Source organism: Dryas octopetala, chromosome 2 (assembly GCF_963921425.1).
Source record: "Dryas octopetala chromosome 2, drDryOcto1.1, whole genome shotgun sequence".
Classification (NCBI taxonomy): domain Eukaryota; kingdom Viridiplantae; phylum Streptophyta; class Magnoliopsida; order Rosales; family Rosaceae; genus Dryas; species Dryas octopetala.
The window spans coordinates 3,943,845-3,964,273 of NC_141367.1; the positions used below are offsets into that span (position 1 = coordinate 3,943,845).

A 20,429-nucleotide genomic window follows, 5' to 3' on the forward strand; every position below is an offset into this window, starting at 1 on the left:
TCAGTATTCATATATGCAATAAAGTTTTCTCATTCTTAAAAACACTCTCTTCATTTCCATTTAAGCTTTTTATTTTCTGGTTTTAACTAAAGGACTTCTAGTCCAAAACAAAGAAACACTACTATAAATATACTATTATATTGTTAAACTGGGTTCTTATATTAATCCTTAGAGTTTCTTTTCTCTCCAAGAGTCTCTCTAGTTGTTATTCTATTGCTGTAAGAAAGGACCCTGAGTCTGCAGGTCCCTGAGTTCTAGCCTCCATTATAGCCAGAGGTGCTACGTGCGGTACGTGTTCCATATTTGCTGTACCATACTCTACACAGTACTCAGACCAACAATTTTCGTGACACTCTCAGTTGACCATCCCGCTCTTTTTATTTGGTATCAGAGTCTTGTTTAACATTATAATTGTATATTTATGTAGTAAAGTATCTTGAGGATAGAAGTCATAAATACATCTAAAAAGAAAACTTTGTTTATTTGCATGCTAAAATATTTTTTTATTACAAATAACCTGTTTGTTTGCATATTTAACTATTATGTTAATATTGAGTTTATTTATTGGATATAACCTTCCTTGTTCACTTGAAAAGATTATGATAGATTACCTTAATCTAGAATTAAGTGAACATCAAAAGAAGAAATTAACTTTATATCAAAATATTTTGCTTTGTTATTTTCCTAGCACTCAATATAAACATGTTTTACATAATAAAGATAGCATATCGAAAATAGTATTGTAGACTTAATAATTAATTTATCACAAAATATTAAGTTAGAACAAAACAAACAAAATCAGTTAATAGAACTTTTAACACAAAATCAAGAAAAAATCTTTATCACTGTTATAAGAAAAACTTAGACTATACAAAATTTTCCTGCTATTATATATCAATTAAAACAAGTACAACAAATTCAATTAGTACAAAAGAATTTAGCAGAACAAGTAGATTTATTACATAATAAAATAAAAAAGCTATTAAATTAAATGCAAAGTGCAAAAACTAGTACAAAATATATAGAAGTCATTCAAACAATTTAAGAAATAGAATCAAATACAACACTTGTAGGAATTTTAGATTACACATCTAGTATCCCAAACCAGCATATACCTATTAGACAAAATAATTTTATAATTCAACTTCTGGTAAACATATCAGAAAATTTAGAAAGTCTTGAAGAACAAATATATAATATATATACATCAGACCTTAGCAAATCATAAAGCTACACTACCTCCAGAATTAGTACAAAAACTAGAAGGATTAACTTTAAGAAAAACTGAAAGAAAACATAAGAAAATTAATCCCTTTGATAATATAGAAAATTAGGATTAAATACCAAATATCAATAGTTTTTTAATAAAGCAGCAAAACACTAATTTTTTTTAGTTTAGGTACTAACCTAGAGTAAAACATTTTGGATTAGGTCACAAATCAGTTTGTTATACAATTGTGACTGTCGAACAGTTACAGTTGTAATTGTCTAACAGTCACAGTTGTGACTATTTAAAATTTAAAAAAAATCAAAATTTTTAAGGGTTTCATACTTTTGATTTAGGTTTGGGGGATGAAGTCCTATAACCCAAAGACTAAATATTAAAGTTTAAGCCTTACAAATATTGAAAAAATAATAAATCAATAAAAAAGTTATGACTGTTAGACAGTCACAGTTCGATATAACCATGTTTTTTAAAGTTGGTACCTAAACTGAAATTTAGTACCTAAAGTGAAATGACATAAATGTTTTAGTAGTTGAAATGAAAAAACATTATAATTTGGTACCTAAAGTCAATGGACCTTTGATAATACTAAATAGAACTATTCAGAAGAAAAGGCAAATAAGTGGTCAGAACCGAAGACATCTACCCAACAAAAATAGGAGTACAAGAATTTCTTAGATCATGATTTGAAAATACACAAAAACATAAGAACTCATTATATCATTTAGGAATACTAGAAAGCAAGAAATGCATAGTCACTAGTATTAGTTAACAAGAAATTAGTTGTATAGATAAAGAAATAATATTAGATTTATTAAGTCCATAAGTAACTAAAGAACTTAGAAAACAACAATATAGATTAATACATGTAGGAACAATTCTTGTAGAAAAGGGCGTGCATAATAAGTGAGAGAATATTAATTTAAGCTCTTTTTCCCATAAAATTATGCTTCACCAGTATATCAATGAATAAAAGATGAGGAAATTATAGATTTGGTCCACTTATTTTATACCTAGTTCAATTTTGATCCACGATTTTTTTTAAGTTCTGTTTTGGTTAACTAATTGTTTTATTTGTTCAATAAAGGTCCAGATTTGTGACTTTAAATCTTTTAGGTTATGTTTTCTTCAATTATAATTGAAGTATAAATTATATTTCATCATTTCTTAGTCATAAAAACAAATTTGAAGTATTAGAATCTAAGATAATTGAGATTGGGTGAAGTTTGAAAAATTAGCAGTTTCGGGTACCCTACTTTAGGTCAATTATCTTGAGTTTTAGAAATCCAATTTGAATGATCTTTATATGGTTGTAAAGAAGAAATGCATAGCTTTAAAACAAGTATATGTTTGCTGAATTTGAGTGAGATTTGATAGGGTAAAAGACAGGCCAAATTTGAGAAAACAAATCTGGACCTTTATTGAATAAGTGGAACAATTAGTGAACCAAAACAGAATTTAAAAAAGATTGTGAACCAAAATTGAATTAACTATAAAATAACTGGACTAAATCTGTAATTTCCTCAATGAAAGATTAAACAATGGCAAAGAAGCTAACAATAAATAAACATTCATATTGCATTCTAATTTGTAACAATCAAAATCTGTTACAGAGGATAAGGTGCCCAAAATCCCGGAGTTACATAATATAAAGTCGACAAACCTGGTGCCAAAATCTCAGAGAATAATAAAAAGACACTGCCGAACACTCGCCAGTTGCTACCGAGAGCTCGACTCTAAAAATATGTGGAAAAAAAAAGGTCCGTTAATTTTAGGTACCAAATTATAATGTTTTTTTCATTTTAACTACCAAAATATTTATGTCATTTTACTTTAGGTACTAAATTTCAGTTTAGGTACCAATTTTAAAAAACATGGTTATATCGAGCTGTGACTGTCTAACAGTCATAACGTTTTTATTGATTTGTTGTTTTTTCAATATTTGTAAGGCTTAAACTTTAATGTTTAGTATTTGAGTTATATGACTTCATCCCCCAAGCTTAAATCAAAAGTATTAAACTCTTAAAAATTTTAAATTTTTATAAATTTGAAACAGTCACAGTTTAATCACAACTGTGACTGTTCGACAGTCACAACTATATAACAAACTGATTTGTGACCTAATCCAAAATGTCTTACTCTAGATTAATACCTAAACTAAAAAATTAGTGGCTTGCTGCTTTATTGAAAAACTATTGATATTTGGTATTTAATCCTAATTTTCAAAAAAAAAAAAATGTGAGCAATCGCCTAAGAGAATGACTACTATGTTATAATCAATAATATAATAAAGGGGATTTGTCAATAATATAATTATAGTTAATAATTATACTCATTAAACATAGCTTATTATATTATATATTAGTAAACCTAGAGTGCCTCTGTACAGAAGACAAGGCATGAAGTAAAGGTAAATTTCATACACTTGCAAAGAAATCACTGAATTCTCTTCAAATTAAGTTTCCAATAACAAATCTGATGTACATACATGAAATTTTCAGAAAGAATCCACCATCTACACAATCAACATTTTGGACATTAAGAAGAATATTTGACACACGCCTATGAAACAATTTTGGATGTACTGGGTTTGTAATGAAGAGGTTCGTCACCAAGCAAAAGTGCCTTCAGATTGGCATCACATTAAATATTGAATATATCCACAACCTTGTCACATTAAATATATCTTAGAAGCTGAAATGCCACAACCTTGCCAAAACACAACTCTGAATTTGTAGTGAAGAGGTGTGTTTGAATTTGCAGTGAAGAGGTGTGTTTGGTAACGTTTTACAAAATGGTTTTTTATTTTACAAATTCAAAAAATGACAAAAATACGTTTAATTACCGTATTAAAAAAACAATTTTTGAAAAACACAAAATAAAATTTCCAGTTTACAATATAAATTCAAAAAACGACTAAATGATGTAAGCCACTCCAAAGTCATGGCATTGGTGTCTATGGTGTAAGTATATATCTGAAGGCCAAAAGATATTTATTTATATATTCAATGTCCAAAAAATCATGAAACTCATAAATTTCCAATGGCTTGCAAAAAATATTCTTCATTTTTGTAATCAACATCAAATTTAATTTCGTTTAAAATAAAATTCAGCATCACATAAATTTCTTCCGACTCAAGATATGATTTATCGTGAGCAACAAATTTGTGAAGGGTTCCAAATATTTCCACAAAACTAAACCCAGGGGATTTCTTCACTCCTCTTCTCTCCATGGTTTCTCGAAGGATTTTTGCATCATCCCAGCGTTTGGAAACAGCATAGACATTTGACAAGCCAATATATCTACCATCATCATCTGGTTCTATCTCTATAAGCTTCCTTCCAACAATTTCTGCAATACCTAATTTTCCATGGTTCATGCACCCACTAAGTAGAGCACCTAGCATTGAAGCTGTTGGCTCCTGGGGCATCTTACATATAAATTGGTACGCCTCTTCGACTTGGCCTCTACGTGCTAAAACATCCACCATGCAAGCATAGTGCTCGCACTTGGGTGTCATACCATGTTTACCAAGACATTCAAAGAAATACCAAGCTTCCTTTACTAAGCCCCCATGGGCACAAGCACTCAACAAGCACAAGTAGGTGACCTCATCTGGGACAATCCCAATTATTTGCATTTCCCTAAAAATTTCAAGTGACTTTTGGACTAAACCATGTACTGCAAGTCCTCCAATCATTGCATTCCAAAGCAACACATCGGATTGTTGCAACGAACCCCCATGAAACACACGCAAAGCATCCTCTATCGCCCCACATTTCGCATACATGTCCACAAGTGATGTTTGCAACACCAAAGTCAACGGCAACTTATTCTCGACCATATAGCCATGCATCACTCTCCCTTGCTCGAGCGCACCTAGGTGAGCGCATCCGCGCAGTACACTCACCATAGTCACCTCATTTGCTTTAGGCCCCAAAACCCGCATTCTTTCGAATACTACCAAAGCCTCTCCATACTCCCCAGCCTTAACATACCCATCAATCAAAGAACTCCACGACACAACATCACGCTCCGGCATCAACTCAAACACTTCCCGTGCCAAAATCACATTCCCACACTTTGCATACCCGTCCAACATAGAATTCCAAGAAACCGAATTTCTAACAAGAATTCCATCAAACACCTTACGTGCATACATGATATCCCCACATGCAGCATACATATGAATCAAAGAGTTGCTCACAAACCTATCAGACTCTAACCCATTTTTAACGATGTGGGCATGCACAGCCACACCAAGTTCTCGCTTCAACAAACGAGCAGAGGCCTTCACGAGAAAAGGGTACGTCAAGTGGTCCGGTGAGACCCCATCACGCAACATTTTGACAAAGACTGTAATCGAACGGTTCGGGTTTTTGCTCTTGGAGAAGCCTCTTATGACTGTGTTCCAATCAAAGATTGTTGGGTCGATGAGTTGTGACAAAACCCGATACGAGTAATCGGTGTTACCCGAATCCGATAGCGCAGAGAAACAGAGGAGTTTGGAAGTGAAGGAGTGTTGTTGGGAGAGGCCAACAGTGAGGAGCAGAGCATGGATTTGCTTGAGCTCAAACATTGATTTGCATTTTTCAGTGAGGGTGATCAGCGTTTGAATTATACTAGTATTTTTGCTTGGAAATGATACATTCAACATTTTAGGTGGAGGAATAATATATTTGACCACTGCGCCACTGCAAATGATTGTGGGTTCAGGCTCACCGGCGTCAACCTCTTCCACGTAAAGAGAATCAGCGATTGTATGCATCCCAGCTCTCCCAAGTTCCTGCAAGAAACATAAAAATGCCAGTAACATAACAAGACTATTTGTGATAATTATACTATAAGTCAGTATGAAAAAACTTATGATAAGTTTTTGCTTTGAAAATATAAGAAATCGCTATTTTCTTTCTGGGCACCCAAGGAACCGCTATTTGAGATAAAAAAAAAAAAAAAAAAAAAAATGTTAACTCTTTCGTATATGACCCTGAAAAAAGAAGGGTACACAAAATAACCATTGAATTTCATGATCCAGTTGATTGTTGGAAAACACAAAGAATAAGAGACGTCCTCTCAGAAATGGTTGGCTCCTTTGATAATTTTCTTGCCATATACTCTATATATTGAAATTGCCTTTCAATTTCTTTTCTTTTTCTAATGATGAACAAGACTTGTCTTGTTTTTCCCATAATACCCAAAATCACCAACAAAGCCAAATCAAACACAATTGCTTAAGTGAAGCTGTGAATTATAAGGAACAAAATCAACACTTCAACAGATAGCATAAGATAAAAACCGCCCATTGATTCTCATTTACTTTCCTCCATTTTCTCAGCAACCAATCAGCAACTAACATATAGGCGACAGAAAAAAAAAAAAAAAGATAGCTAGAAAGGGGGACCTGGGAGAAGAGAAGGAGAGGGGACAGTCGGCGGACGGAGACGGCGGAGACCAGCGACTGAGAAAGTGAGAGACAGAGACAGAGAGAGTGCGGCTGAGAGCCTGAGAGTAACTCGAGAGGGAGATATCGCAGAGACTCGAGAGAAGGAGATCACAGAAAGAAACTTTGAAGGCTGAACTCGAGGCTGAACCCGATGGAGGCTGAGGGTCGAGAGGGAGAGACCGCAGAGAGAGAGAGATTGCAGAGAGTCGAGAGACAGAAAGAGTGAGGTCACTGAGGTGAGGCGGCTGACTGGCTGAGTGTGAGTGAATGAATCAGGTTAGTCGGAAGCATGTGCATTTGTTTTAGCTATGGCTATAGCTACGAGGAATATTTAATTACAGCTTTTAGCTAAAATTATAAATTTATATATTGGTAAATATTATAGTTAAAATTTATCTATTTAATTTAGAAAATATATTCATATATACTCTTAATAAATTAAAATATATAAATTAATATAGTTTAATAATTATATCATTATAATTATTTGAATGAGATCTTTAATATTATTATAATATTAAATATACTCTTTTGATTGGCTAATGCATGTAAAAAAAAAAAAAACAATTGAATGAATTGAGAGTTTGAGACCCAGCCAACTACTTTCAATTTTAAAATGCCACCAAGCCCACCATACTCTTTTAATTGGTTGATACATGTAAAAAAGTTAAAAAGCAATTGAATGAATTGAAACCCGGCCACCATGTGCAATTAACACCAAGTGTGCAACAGTCATATATTTCAACAGTCACAAGTGGGCCGGCTTCTTTACATCAGACTAGATGAGACCCAGCCACAAGGAAGCTAACCAATTAGCATGCACCACCACGTCATTTTCTCTTTTCTGTTGTATATAATGGGGTCCAACCTTTTCTTGGTTTTTGAGCATGCAATGGTTAAGGGTGCGTTTGGTAACGTTTTACAAAACGGTTTTTCATTTTACAAATTCAAAAAATGACAAAAATGTGTTTGGTTGCCGTATTGAGAAAACAGTTTTTGAAAAACACAAAATAGAATTTCTAGTTTACAGTGTAAATTCAGAAAACGACTAAATGATGTTTTCAGTAAATTTAGAAAACATAGATAACACATATACAAATTAAAAAAAATTACAACTGAAAAAAAAAAAAAAAAAAAAAAAAAAACATGTGATCTGCACCTCCTCCCCACCTAACCAGACCCACCTCCGGCGGCAGCCCTACCCCCCCGCCACTACCCACCTCACCCATCTCTCTTCATCTCTCCTCTATTTCTCTATTTCTTTTTTTCTTTTTTTCTCTCTCTCTTCCCATCTCTCAAAATATATACTTTGTAATCCCTCTATAGTTTCCAATTCCCGCTTCAATAAACGGATCAAGACTCTCCGTAACATCCATGACAGGAAGCTCATGAACCTTAACAACTTTTACATATAGAAAATACATTTGTTCAACTAGATCATAGTTGCTTGCAGTGTTGTCTCCATTAATAATACGGCCACCAACAACTCTTCCACCTCCAAGGTAGTCGCGCCGGCCGAGGTGGGTTGAGTTTTATAAAACTTCTCTTCTTTTTAATTATATATTTTATGAAATTGATTAATAATTATTTATAATTAATATCTTTTGTGAATATAATTATTTGGTTGTAATAATTGGTTAATATCAAATGTGTTTTCATTATTTTTGTTTTATATAATTGCTTTTTAATTACTCTACCAGACGCCTTCTCATATTTTGAGAATGCAAAATTTAATTTGTCATTTTCATTTTACAATACAGTTTTAAAAAAAAAATTGTTCTGTAAAACGTTACCAGACGGGCCCTAAATTTTTAGCTAAACTTAGCCAAAAATTTAGCTATTGCAATTTTAGCTAACCAATGCAGCTGATTTTTGTGACTTTTATCTAAATTTTAGCTATAGCTATAGCTATTGCTTATAGCTAATCAATGCACATGCTTTAGGGGTTGTTTTGTTAGATGTGGATAAAGATTAGCAGGCAAATCCGTGACACTATATTTTTTACACAAGTTTTCAATGAAACTCATTTCATATAGGATTTAAATGATCCGAATAGTTTATTTTTTTGTCTCTATTAAAAGATCATTCTTGTAAAAAATTAGATAAATCGGAAACCATTTATTAAATTGTCAACATGGTCAACAAAATAAATACTTGAAGTATTGACCATTTAATCTTTGTAGGTAAATGGTTTTCAATTTACCTAATTTTTTGCAAGGATGATATTTTAATGGAGACTTAAAAAATAAACGGTTCGGATGTTAAAATCTTATATAGAATGAGCCACATTGAAAACTTGTGTAAAAAATATAGTGTCATAGATTCATCTTCAAGATTAGCAGTGATCAAGTTTTGGTGAGAAAAAGACAGAGGTTACTATGGTTTTAGTAAGGGAAATCCGGCTACATTCATGGGGGCTTGTGAGAGCAAGGAATGAGAACGTCGGTGGTGTGCTAGGTTGTCTTTACAAAGGAACTTTGGGTTGAAGTTCGTTTCTAAATCCAAGGGCAAAGTTGGCTATGAACGGGTTTATTGAACAAAAGGCAAAGAGAATCTTGAGGCTGTAGTAAAGATTTAAAGGTACAATCTGGGTTGAGCTTGCTCAATCTTCAAAGTTAGTTGATTAAGGTGGAGCACCTTCTCACTTAAGGTGCATTGAGGCAATACGTTTTTGCCAATGTGAAGGGGTTCTTGGAGTTTGTTCGAGGTTACTTTAAGACATAAAAGGATATCTCGAAGGTTCAACATAGCTTTGATTTCGACTCGCCAAGGTGGAGATTGTTGTGAAAGTGGCTCGTCAAGAGTTTCTGGAAGAGATCAGAAACTAGAAGCCTTGGCCGACCGGTCGCCAGAGACCAGTGAGGAAGGGAGTCGAGTTTTTTGGGGCAGATTTTGGGTTTCCTAGTGGGGTACGGTTTTGGAAGACAAAGAGGACTTGCGCAAAACTTTCCTAGTGTGAGAAATAGTTCTAAAGGGTTTTCCTTGTGTACAAGAGAATATAATTAGCTAATAGATGAATTACCTAATTTTATTAGGTTTAGGAATCCACATTGTAATTGGTAAGCCTATGCTCTATAAATAGGCTACTACAAGTCTCATAGAAAATAGAATAGTTAGAAACTTCAAGGGAAGAAACTCAAAGGGAGACTCGGGTTAGAGACTCAAGGGTGAATGACTTCAAGGGAGGGGTTTTTCAAGAGGGAAAAACACAAGAGAGCTATTTTTGCAAGAGAGAAGAGAGCGGCTGTGAGTTGGGTAGTCTAGGGTTTCAATAAGTTATTGTAATCTTATTCTATACATAGTACAGTTGTGATTCTCTAAGGGTCACACAGGGACATAGGCAAAGTTCACTGAATCTCGAGAACAAATCTTGGTGTTCTTTATTGCTTTATTGTTGCTATTAATGTGTGTGTTTGCTAATTGTCTAATCTTAGAATACATCAAAGAAAAAGGTCACGAGAAGGGTGTTAATTCACTACACACAAGTATACAACCATTGACTTCTTCGATTCTTCTTTTCATTTAACACTTAGTTTACCCATCTAGTCTTTTAATTCTCTTCACACTTCTCTTTAGACTCAGGTAAGCAGTCTTTGGTTTACTTGGTTTTACTTTTTTAGTTTCATTCTCCCCCTTACTATTTAAATTTATGAGATTAGGGTTTAAATTTGTTTCTAGTTTGATATTGTATATATCATATTAATTATTATTATTTGTTAACATACAAATTTTGTTTATTAATCATGCTAAAATTTCAATTTCTTTTGAAATCTAATAGCTTATTGAAAAAAATCGCAGGTCACAACTTCATTAGCATGGTATATTGCATTTACATTGCAGTTTTATTTATTGTTTGTTGTTGTCCTTTTATATTTATGTATAAATAAGCAATTTGAGTGGTAAATCTGGTCACGTCCCCCTACTAGAAGTATATTTTTTTGTTTACTAATGAAATTCGTCTTACTGTCAATTTTATTATATGAATAAAAAGGATTGGAAAGTTCAGCCCACCCAAGTTTTATTTCCTGGCTCCATCCCTGCATTGTGTCTTGGAGTGTGATCCGAAGACTTCTCGCTTTCAAAGATTGTTTATTTGCTATGGTGCTTGCATTCAGGGTTTTCAGTGGCTTAGACAATGTTCATAGATGCGACTTTTCTGAAAAGTAAGTATAAGGGACAGTTAATTGGTGCTACGGGGAAGGATGGAAACCAAGGTACAATACCTCACCCACCTAGCTTAACTTTCGTCATAGATCAATCACTTTAATGTCCAACTTAGTTACAAGTCCATGCTACATGGCTCGGAAGGTTTTCTTAGTTGACCATTTACGTAATAAGCAAACCTGTAATTATGTTTGTACCGTATATACAATCTGCATGAATAATACTTGTAGTATATACAATCTGCACAAACATAAATATGCGTTAATCATATAACGAAGCTACAATGGAGGCTATTTGAGCTGTAGTCCAGCCCAATGCACGAAAAAAGTTTCCCAAATATGTTTTAGCCTATAACCTAGTTTATATTAGTGTTATTCCATTTAAATAGCCTCCATCACAGCCACCCGTACAAGCCCAGACTCCCATTCTACTTTGAAATCCTGATTCCCTCGTGCTGGAACAACTAATAATAATGATGACAGTTCTTGTACGCTAAGTACAAACAAAACCAGCACACACAAGATTGATATGCATGTTAAAGAGGATTGAAAGACTTGATAATGAAAACAACAAGAAGCTTAGACAGGAAAGAGTTCATCAACCCTAGAGGCTCTCTCAGAGAAAATATATCCCTACATTGTGAAACCTTCGGAGTTGTGTTTTTCAATTGTTTCACCATAAAAAAAAGAAGAGGGAAAATTAATGAGATAATTATGTGTACGCTGCAATGGGAGTGGGACCCAAAGGCTGCCTCTGTATCGTTTGCTTGAGCTCTTTCAACCCTCTTGAAAATATTGAGGGGGTAGCTTTGATTTGATTACTTGAACCTTGTATATACCTCTTTCCAAAGACAAGTCATTGTATTCCACTCTCGAATGCAATTAAACGAATTTAGGGGTAGGTGGTTATACAAATATTCAGTTGGATAGCACTTCACTTGGCAGCTTCAATAAAATTTGCATAGTTGAGGAGAGGAGAGGGGAGCTATGGAAATCTCAATCCACTGTCATGTCATGTTATATAGGGGGGAAGGGAGTGTAAATCTGGGCGGGGAAATAGCAGCTTGAGACGGAAAGCATCAACTCCGTTCAAGTAGTAGCGGAAAAGCCGTTTAGCCCTGATAAATCCAAGACGCCCGTACAGTGCCAGTGCTCCTTTATTTGTCACTTCTGCTTCTAGTGTTACCTTCATCAACTCATCAAACCAAATAAAAATCAACAAATTTACAAACATAACAATTTCTTAGCAGCGGCCTAGTAGCCTAGACGCCAAGGGCTACATAGATAATTAATTAAAGGGTATGTAAATGTAAATCGAATGTTTGCGATTGAAAATTGTAGGAGAGAGAACAATGGTGGTATATATATTATATACATACCTCTTCGCAACCTGATTCCATCATGACCTGAATTGATCTGGTAACTAGTTCAGTAGCAATGCCTCTTCCTCTATAGGGCTTGATGACAACGAGCATGGCAATGTAGCCTCTGTATGTGTTGCGATGCTCCCCCATCTTACACACCACCGTTCCCACACATTTGCCTTTGTGGAATGCCAGAAAACAGAGTTGGGGCCACAGATACACAAAGTACCGGTATGTGAATATGGAGTAAGGCTCACTCAGTTCTTGGTCCACCAGCCCCATAATAAGTGGTAGGTGATGTTCTCCTCCATAGCTCACATACTCTATCTCTGACCCTGACAATCTTACCTCTTTGCCTCCTCCCCCACTTTCTTCTTCTTCTATCCTACTATTTCCTTCCAATTCCATTCTCTCAGTCTCTCTCTTTCTCTGTCTTACGGTCTATCAAACTAACAAGTACTGCAAATCCATTTCAAAATATCCAAAAAAATTGATGTCAGTTTTGCTATAGCATTCCTGGCCACAACTCTCTTAAATGACCTCATCTAAATGGTATATCATACTAAAGCATATATTTCTTATAGCTATGCAATAAATATATTTGAAGAAGATGAGAGTATTTTATTAGAGAAGATGGTCACAGTGCTCTTATCAGACTTTTATCTTCTTTTGCAAAAGATAGTTTTTGTTATTGACATCTCATACTAATTAAGAAACCTAACAAATCTGCATCGGCTGCCTATCTCACAGCCTCACACCTCTATGTATATCATGTATATTTATATATTCAGTATACTAACCAATAATCTTACAGTGTTATTTTTCATGGTAGAGCAGCCTCTACAGAAGCAGCAAAATACATCTACTGAAGTAGCTATGAAAAAAAAAATATTGCAAACCTCAAGACTGTTTTTTTAAACAAATATGGCAGCAGAAACTTAAAAAAACAATATATAAATAATTTTCCTTTTGTTTGGTACGGTGGTTGGTGTATATATTTTCCTTTTGAAGTCCCAAGTATCTATGCAAAAACCCCCTTCTTAAGAACTCCAAAAACCCATGATGATATAGATGCCAATCATATGAAACAGTATGGTTATAAAGAACAACAACTTGATTGGACTATGAATATCCAAAACAGGTTACAAGCATTACAGAACTGGTGAAATTCAATATGGTAGATACTATCGTATTTTAAGATAATAATATCAAAAACCCAATTTGATATAGATGCCAGAAATTCCACCAACCCAACAGAAAATTTACAGCAGAACCCGATGAAAAAATTATATCAGGTACAAAAAACATGGTGAAAAAATAATAATAATAAGAAAGCACAAACCAAGAAGCTAATGCAGAACCCCAAACATGAAAAAACATTAAATTTTCTACAATGTAATATCAACTCAATTAACTAAAACTTCAGCAATACCCCAAATCAAGAACATAAAAAATTTTAAAAACTTATAAAATAAAAAATAAAACATGAAAAATATCTCAAATTCAAAAACCTACAGTAGAACTTCAAATGGACCGACAGTAGCAAAAAAGAAAAAATAAAACATATGAGCAATAACCAGTAGCAAGAACAACAAAAAAAAAAACCTAAACATGGATAGAAATCATAAATCCCAAACCCATCTCAGATTTGCAAATCCCTAAAACAAATCCAAGCGAATAAGATGAAGAACTGACCTGAAGTTGATAGCGATGGCGGCTGGGTTCTCTTTGGAAGCTGGGTTGGATTTGCACAAGAAATTATCAAGCTGGGTTGGATGCCATTCAACGTTTAGTTACAGTCTCAGGTATTCAGATGTAAAATACATGAAGATTTTATTGTTTGTAGAGGTTTTTTGTACTAATTCTCTTTGTGGGTGAGTGAGTAGGCGTTGTTTGGAAGGTAATTTAATTAAATGACCCCTTTTGATCCAACCCTCTTTCTCAAAATTAAGCTTTTCTAAGGATAGCTGCTATTTGTCCACCCTTTTTTTTTTTTTTTGGCACACCTCTAATCACTTAATTAGTGATTTTACACATTTGTCCCATTGTAAATATCCTAAAGCCCTCTCCCAATGCACATCATCTCTCTCCTCCCTCCCCTCCCAACCTGCCTTGCCGACCTCCTCACAGCACCACCCTCCCAGCTCACCAAGCTCCCCACATCACCACCCTTCTCGCAGCACCACCTTCCCCACAACACCACCCTCCCAGCTCGCCAAGCTCCCCGCAACACCATCCTCCCCGCAACAACATCCTCCCCACAAGCCGCAACACCACCCTCCCAACGCAGCACCGACCCTCCTCTCTCTCTCTCTCTCTCTCTCTATCTCTCTCTCTTTCTCTCTTATCTCTCTCTCTTCTCCCCTCTCTCTCTCTTTTCCCTGCAGCACCAATTACAAAGTGTAAGATCTTTCCTTTTACCTTCTTTGGCACTGCAAGAGATTGGCTCTATCAACTTCCTCCCGGCTCGGTTGATTGCTTCAACGAGCACGGAGAGCTCTTCCTAGGCCAGTATATTATCCAGACTGAAAAGATTTACACCACGGACAACCTGACGCGGGTCCGTCAGGGCAGCAGGGAATCCCCCCGGGAATATATCACCCGATTTCAGCTAGAGCGATCTAGGTGTCGCGACTGTGACGAAAATGTAGCATTTGCTGCTTTCAAGAGTAGTCTCCTAGAAGGGGACTTTTTGTTTGAAATCAACCGTCGCAATCTGAACACCTACAAGGAACTCATGCAAGAGATCATTGTCTATACTACTGCTGAATTCAAAACGTATGGAAAGAAGCCGCTTACCATAGACCGTCAAAATACCGACCAGGCCATCATAGTGACACCTCAACTCGAGCCCTACTCGGGTAACCAGTATGGGAGGTCCGGGAAAAAGTTCAAAAAATTCAACAAGAAACACTTTGGTGATGGTAGAGGTGGAGGACAACGAAGGGAGGAAAATTTTCAGACATCCTATGCCTCAAAGTTCAAGGTATATACCATCCTCACTGTCACTTATACATAATTATATACCCATATCAAGAACATACTTCATAAGCTCTCACCCCGCCTACCACAAACGTGGTACCGAACTAATAAGAACGTTTTTTGCCTTTACCATGAAGACCCTTAAGGAGGCAGTAGAGACTTTGGTACAGGCAGGAAAGTTGGATGATTTTGTGGATAAGGAAGCCACTGAGAAGGCCAAGGCTAAAGGACAACAACGGGGACGAGTTAACACCATTTGTGGTGGCCCGACCCTTGCTAGCAACTCCAACAGGGCTAGGAAGGAATATGCCCGAAGTGCTCAGCAATGCTCAGGCGTTATGGCTGTAGACTTCCACCGTGGCAAAAAGACTCCTAAGCTCGAGTAGTCGCCCATTTCTTTTGCTGAGGAAGAAGAACGTGATTCAATCTTTCTACACGATGACCCTTTGGTTATTGAGGCCACAATAACTAATTTCGATGTAGCTCGGATCCTTGTCGATTGTGGCAGCTTAGTCAATATCTTCTTCGCCTCAGCCTTCACAGCCCTTGGAATTGACCGGGAGAGGCTTGACCTGTCGATCGCTCCTTTACTCAGTTTTTAGGGCGACATGGTCACCCTTCTTGGTAGGATCTACCTCTCACTCACCCTCGAGAGGTGTTCTTTGTCCGCTACCACAACTAATCAATTTTTGGTGGTAGACTGCCCCACGGCTTACAACGTCATCCTGGGACGACCGGCCCTTAACCAACTCAAGGTTATGATCTCCGCCTACTTGTTTTTGATTAAGTTCCTGACCCCATGCAAAACAGGGGTAGTTAAAGGCAATCAAGTATCAATCAGGTCATGCTATACGACTTCAGTCAAGAAAAAAAAAGAGGCCAAGCCTTCTATGCTTGTTTATGTCTCCCCCACTTGCCCTATCCCAGACCCTCCCGGAGATCCCCTCGATGCGTCTTTCAGAGCTATTGCCCAACTAGATGACAATTGTGTGGAAGAAGTTCCCATCTTACCTATCTACTCGGACAACAAGATACGGGTCGGAACCCAGCTAATTGTTGGTCTCAGAGAAGAACTCATCCACTTCATCCATGCCAATGCCGAAGTCTTTGCATGGTCCTATGATGACATGCCCGGGATCTCTTTAGAGGTAATCTCTCATGGCTTAAGTCTTAATCCACAGCACTGCCCCGTCCGACAAAAGCGTAGGCAATACAAGCCAGAAATCTATGCTCCTATAAAGGACGAAGTAGACAAGTTACAGAAAATTGGTTTCATTCGCGAAGTCTCCTACTCGGATTGGCTCGCTAACGTTGTGATGGTCAAAAAGTCTAATGGCAAGTGGCGCATGTGCGTGGACTTCATTGACCTCAACAAGGCATGCCCCAAGGACAGTTTTCCCCTTCCAAGAATTGACCAGCTGGTTGATGCCACAGCAGGCCATGCATTCATTAGTTTCATGGACGCCTACTCCGGCTATAACCAAATTCTTATGCAGAGCCCCGACCAGGACAATACGGCCTTCATTACTGACATAGACCTATATTGTTATAAGGTTATGCCGTTCGGACTAAAAAATGCCGGGGCCACCTACCAGCGCTGTTGAAGCGTAAAAAAAATGGGAAATCGAAGATTTCAAAATTCAAAAAAAAAGGGATAAGACTATCTCACATGTTTATCTTCTGCAGGTATCAAAGACCTGAAAGGAAAAAAAAATGAGATAAATGTGTGTAAAAAAAAAAATAAAGCAGATAAATGTATTGATAAGTAATCTTTTCAAAAATCAAAATAAAGATTATTATCAGCATTTCAAATTTAGGTGGATGATTTTTATCTCTTAAGCTTCTCATGTTGCCTATAAAAAAAGGTAGAGTGCTAGAGAGAGGTCATTCAGAAAATAACAAAAAGTACCGAAAGACTGAAGATAAGAGAGGATAGAAAGGAGAGAATTTTTGGCAATCCAAAGACGAATTACTGTAAGACCGTTGTTGTTCAATCTCAAGGTAGTGGCTTCACGATAGTGTTCTTTCTTTCAAGATGGGGGTTCTGGTCTGAACCCCCCATAAAAATGATCTCATCTCAAGATGGGGGTTCTGGCCTGAACCCCCCATAAATTCCTTTCATTTTAAGATGGGGGTTCTGGTCTGAACCCCCCATAAAAATGATCTCATCTCAAGATGGGGGTTATGGCCTGAACCCCCCCATAAATTCCTTTCATTTCAAGATAGGAGTTCTAGCCTGAACCCCCCATAAAAATGATCTCATCTCAAGATGGGGGTTCTAGCCTGAACCCCCCATAAATTCCTTTCATTTCAAGATGGAGGTTCTAGCCTGAATCCCCCATAAATGATCTCACCTCAAGATGAGAATTCTGTTCTGAACTTCTTCACAAAAAAAAATCCTTTTTCTCTTTAGAGGGTTCTGACACTGAACCCTCATAAATTAATCTCACTTTCAACAAAAGAAAAGATCAAAGTCAGAACCAAAACTTACCTGCAAACAAAGAAATAAGGAAAAGAGAGTTAGCAAGGTTATACGCCCGCAAAATACATAAGAAAATAAAATGGGCTCGCTTGCTATACCTGTAGATTGTTTGGTTGAAGGTATGTGAGGAAAGGTTGTCTGCGAAAAAATAGTAGTCAGCTTTGAAAGAATACAAAGAAATAAATAAATAAAAAAGTTGCAACTTGGAGATAAAGAGGGGACCTCTTTTAATTTTCTGACGCCAAGGCTTTTGAGTTTATCAAACACCTGTGAGAGAATTAAATTGGTGCTAGCTTCAGTGGGCTAGAAAGAGCTTTAAGTGAGAGGATTGATCAAGTTGCAAGTTTAATTCTTGGTTCATGTTGGTGACTTATGGCATAAAGTGAAAAAGTAGAAATTGAAGGAAATATCAAAGTTTGACCACCTCTTGGACTTTTGGAAAGTGTTAAAAGCCTTGTTATTTTGTTTCAATGATTTGCTGCAAACAAAAAAGGAGAAATATCTTGGAATGAGACAAAATATACATAAAAGAAAAAATGTCTCACTTTCCTCTGTAGCAAAGCAAAAAAATATGTAATATAGGCATGGTGATCTAAACCTCTTTCACTTGAAATTTCAAAAGGAAAAAAAAAAAAAAGGATAGCTGATTTCGATCCTTTTCCTGCAAGAAAATAACATGAGTTAGTCTTCTGTTTTGTCAAAGGAAAGAAAAATAAAAAGGACTGCAGCTAACAAGATAAGATAAAAATGACTCACCTTTTCTTATGCCTTGATGATGGAATGATCTTGCAGCAAGATAAAGAAAGGATGTGAGAGGTTGCTTTCGTGACATCTGGTTCAAGAAAGACAAATAAAGAATGGTTCAGCACAGTTTGCAAAGAAGGCCATGTTATCTTGATGATTCATAAATAGAGAAGAAAGAGAGAGAAAACAATGAATATGCATAAAGGTTGCGAATTTGGTTGCTATCTGATGTTGATGGAGGTAAAAGGAACCAGTCTTCACTCAAAGTGCTATCTTTTCCTGAGGAGAGGAGGGAGTTTGTGGTGAGACCCGGGTGTAAAGGAGAGGCACAACTCTCTGCCATTTATAAAGATTTCCGTAAAGTCCAAATCCTAATTAAAGTGGGCTTTTAGAGTTGACATGGAACTCAAAGACTGGAAAGCTTACTTAGGAATTTGAGGATTTCGTGCTAGATTTGTTTCAGTACAATTGGGACTTCTCTTCCCAATATAGGTGGGATAAGAATTACTGATTTCCTCTAAATGTGGCGACAAGTTGATGGGCCTATTTTATGATTGATGGGTTTATTAAGTCAAATGGAGGGTCCATTAATTGGAGTGGGTTTGTTAACGAGCTACTTAAATTTCCAAAGTTGCGGCAAACAACAAATGGCCAAGTAGCAAGCCAAAAAAAAAAGGAGAGGATGATAAATGAGGATTAACTTCTCTACAGGTGTCTACTTGCAAATCAAAAGAAATGAATGTTTTGGCCCTCAAAGCAAACTTGGTCCAATAAAGCTAAATGGACAAAATTGATGGGCATAAATTGAACACAACCATCTAAACAAAATAAACTTCTTGGTACAAAACCTTCTCTCAGTTGGTACAAAGCCAAAACCAAATCCAAATTCTAAACTTAAATTCTCGAATGGTACAAAACCATCTCTCTAAAATTGGTACAAAACCAAATCTCTCAAACTCAAATCCTAAATTCAATCATAAATGGTACAAAGCCAATCAAATCAAATCCTTTTACGAACTACATTCGATTTGATCCCGTCAGGGGTATGTAGGCAACCTATTAAAATTCAGGTGCAACCGTAACCAAATCAAATATGTTCAAATTTCCCAGAAATTGATTCCATACATAAAAGCTAAATTAATTTCTCAAATAAAATCCAAGGGCTTTAAACCCTACCTAAATTACCCAAATAATTTAAATGGGTCATTCACCCATTTAAATCCCAAAACCTTGGAACTACGTGTGGTTTGATCCTGCAATGGGTATGTAGACAACCTAACATATGGGTGCAACCGCAGCCGCAAATAAATTTCGTTTCAATAGGTCTTTCACCTATTAAAAATTCAAACACTAACAAAGTGATCCATTAGTTTCATTGCAATTGGAATCAAAGGGTATTCCCTCAAGTTAAGGGATTGTAATTAAGAGATGTACTCCATCTTGAATGGGTTGTACCCAAAATAATAAAACCTCTATTCCTTAAATGAATTTGGGTGAAATTATGTTGGGTAATATTATTGTCTTTTATTTACAATTTTTTTTTTCAACAAGCGCTTGGTCAACTCAATCTTCTCAAAGTATATCGGCAAGTCCATAGAGGTCTATGTGGACAACATGCTTGTCAAGAGTGTCCGGGCGGAAGAACATGTCTACAAACTTTTAGAGATGCTTTCAGTGCTCAAGAAGTACCAGATGCGCCTGAACCCTACCAAGTGCACGTTTGGCGCATTTTCGGGAAAGTTCCTTGGCTTCATGGTGAGCCAAAGGGGGATAGAGGCAAACCCTGAGAAAATCAAAGCCTTGATCGATATGCAATCTCCTAGGACTCAGAAGGAAGTCCAAAGCCTAACTGGCCGGGTCACCGCCTTGACACGATATGCAATCATGGTTCTGACCCACAACCACTCAGGCAAGTCTTGCAGCCATGTTTGCTCAAAACATTTATTTGGGATCCTTTCCGAGACCACCATCCTCCATACTCATGTCATGCTCCCCACCTGTGGATGCTCCGTCCTCGGGCTCCAC

At 36.4% G+C, this 20,429-nt stretch overlaps 2 protein-coding genes across 3 annotated transcripts; both read right to left on the reverse strand.

The window, feature by feature from the left end:
- Positions 1 to 4,254: 4,254 nt before the first annotated feature.
- Positions 4,255 to 6,904, reverse strand: LOC147292575 (Pentatricopeptide repeat (PPR) superfamily protein). Of its 2 annotated transcripts, none has more exons than XM_086233522.1 (2): positions 6,628 to 6,904; positions 4,255 to 6,012 (listed from the first exon to the last, which is right to left on the reverse strand). In XM_086233522.1, the coding sequence occupies exon 2, from the start codon at positions 5,992 to 5,994 to the stop codon at positions 4,255 to 4,257; it is 1,740 nt and encodes a 579-aa protein (XP_086089648.1). In that variant the 5' UTR covers positions 5,995 to 6,012; positions 6,628 to 6,904. The 2 variants fall into 2 exon arrangements, with proteins under 2 accessions (XP_086089648.1, XP_086089647.1); XM_086233521.1 differs by lacking the exon at positions 6,628 to 6,904 and adding an exon at positions 6,242 to 6,552.
- A 4,490-nt stretch (positions 6,905 to 11,394) lies between these two features.
- Positions 11,395 to 14,117, reverse strand: ATMAK3 (Acyl-CoA N-acyltransferases (NAT) superfamily protein). Its single transcript, XM_086233220.1, has 3 exons — positions 13,892 to 14,117; positions 12,212 to 12,655; positions 11,395 to 12,018 (listed from the first exon to the last, which is right to left on the reverse strand). Exons 2-3 carry the CDS (start codon positions 12,602 to 12,604, stop codon positions 11,845 to 11,847), a joined length of 567 nt encoding a protein of 188 aa, XP_086089346.1. The 5' UTR covers positions 12,605 to 12,655; positions 13,892 to 14,117; the 3' UTR covers positions 11,395 to 11,844.
- Positions 14,118 to 20,429: the final 6,312 nt, after the last annotated feature.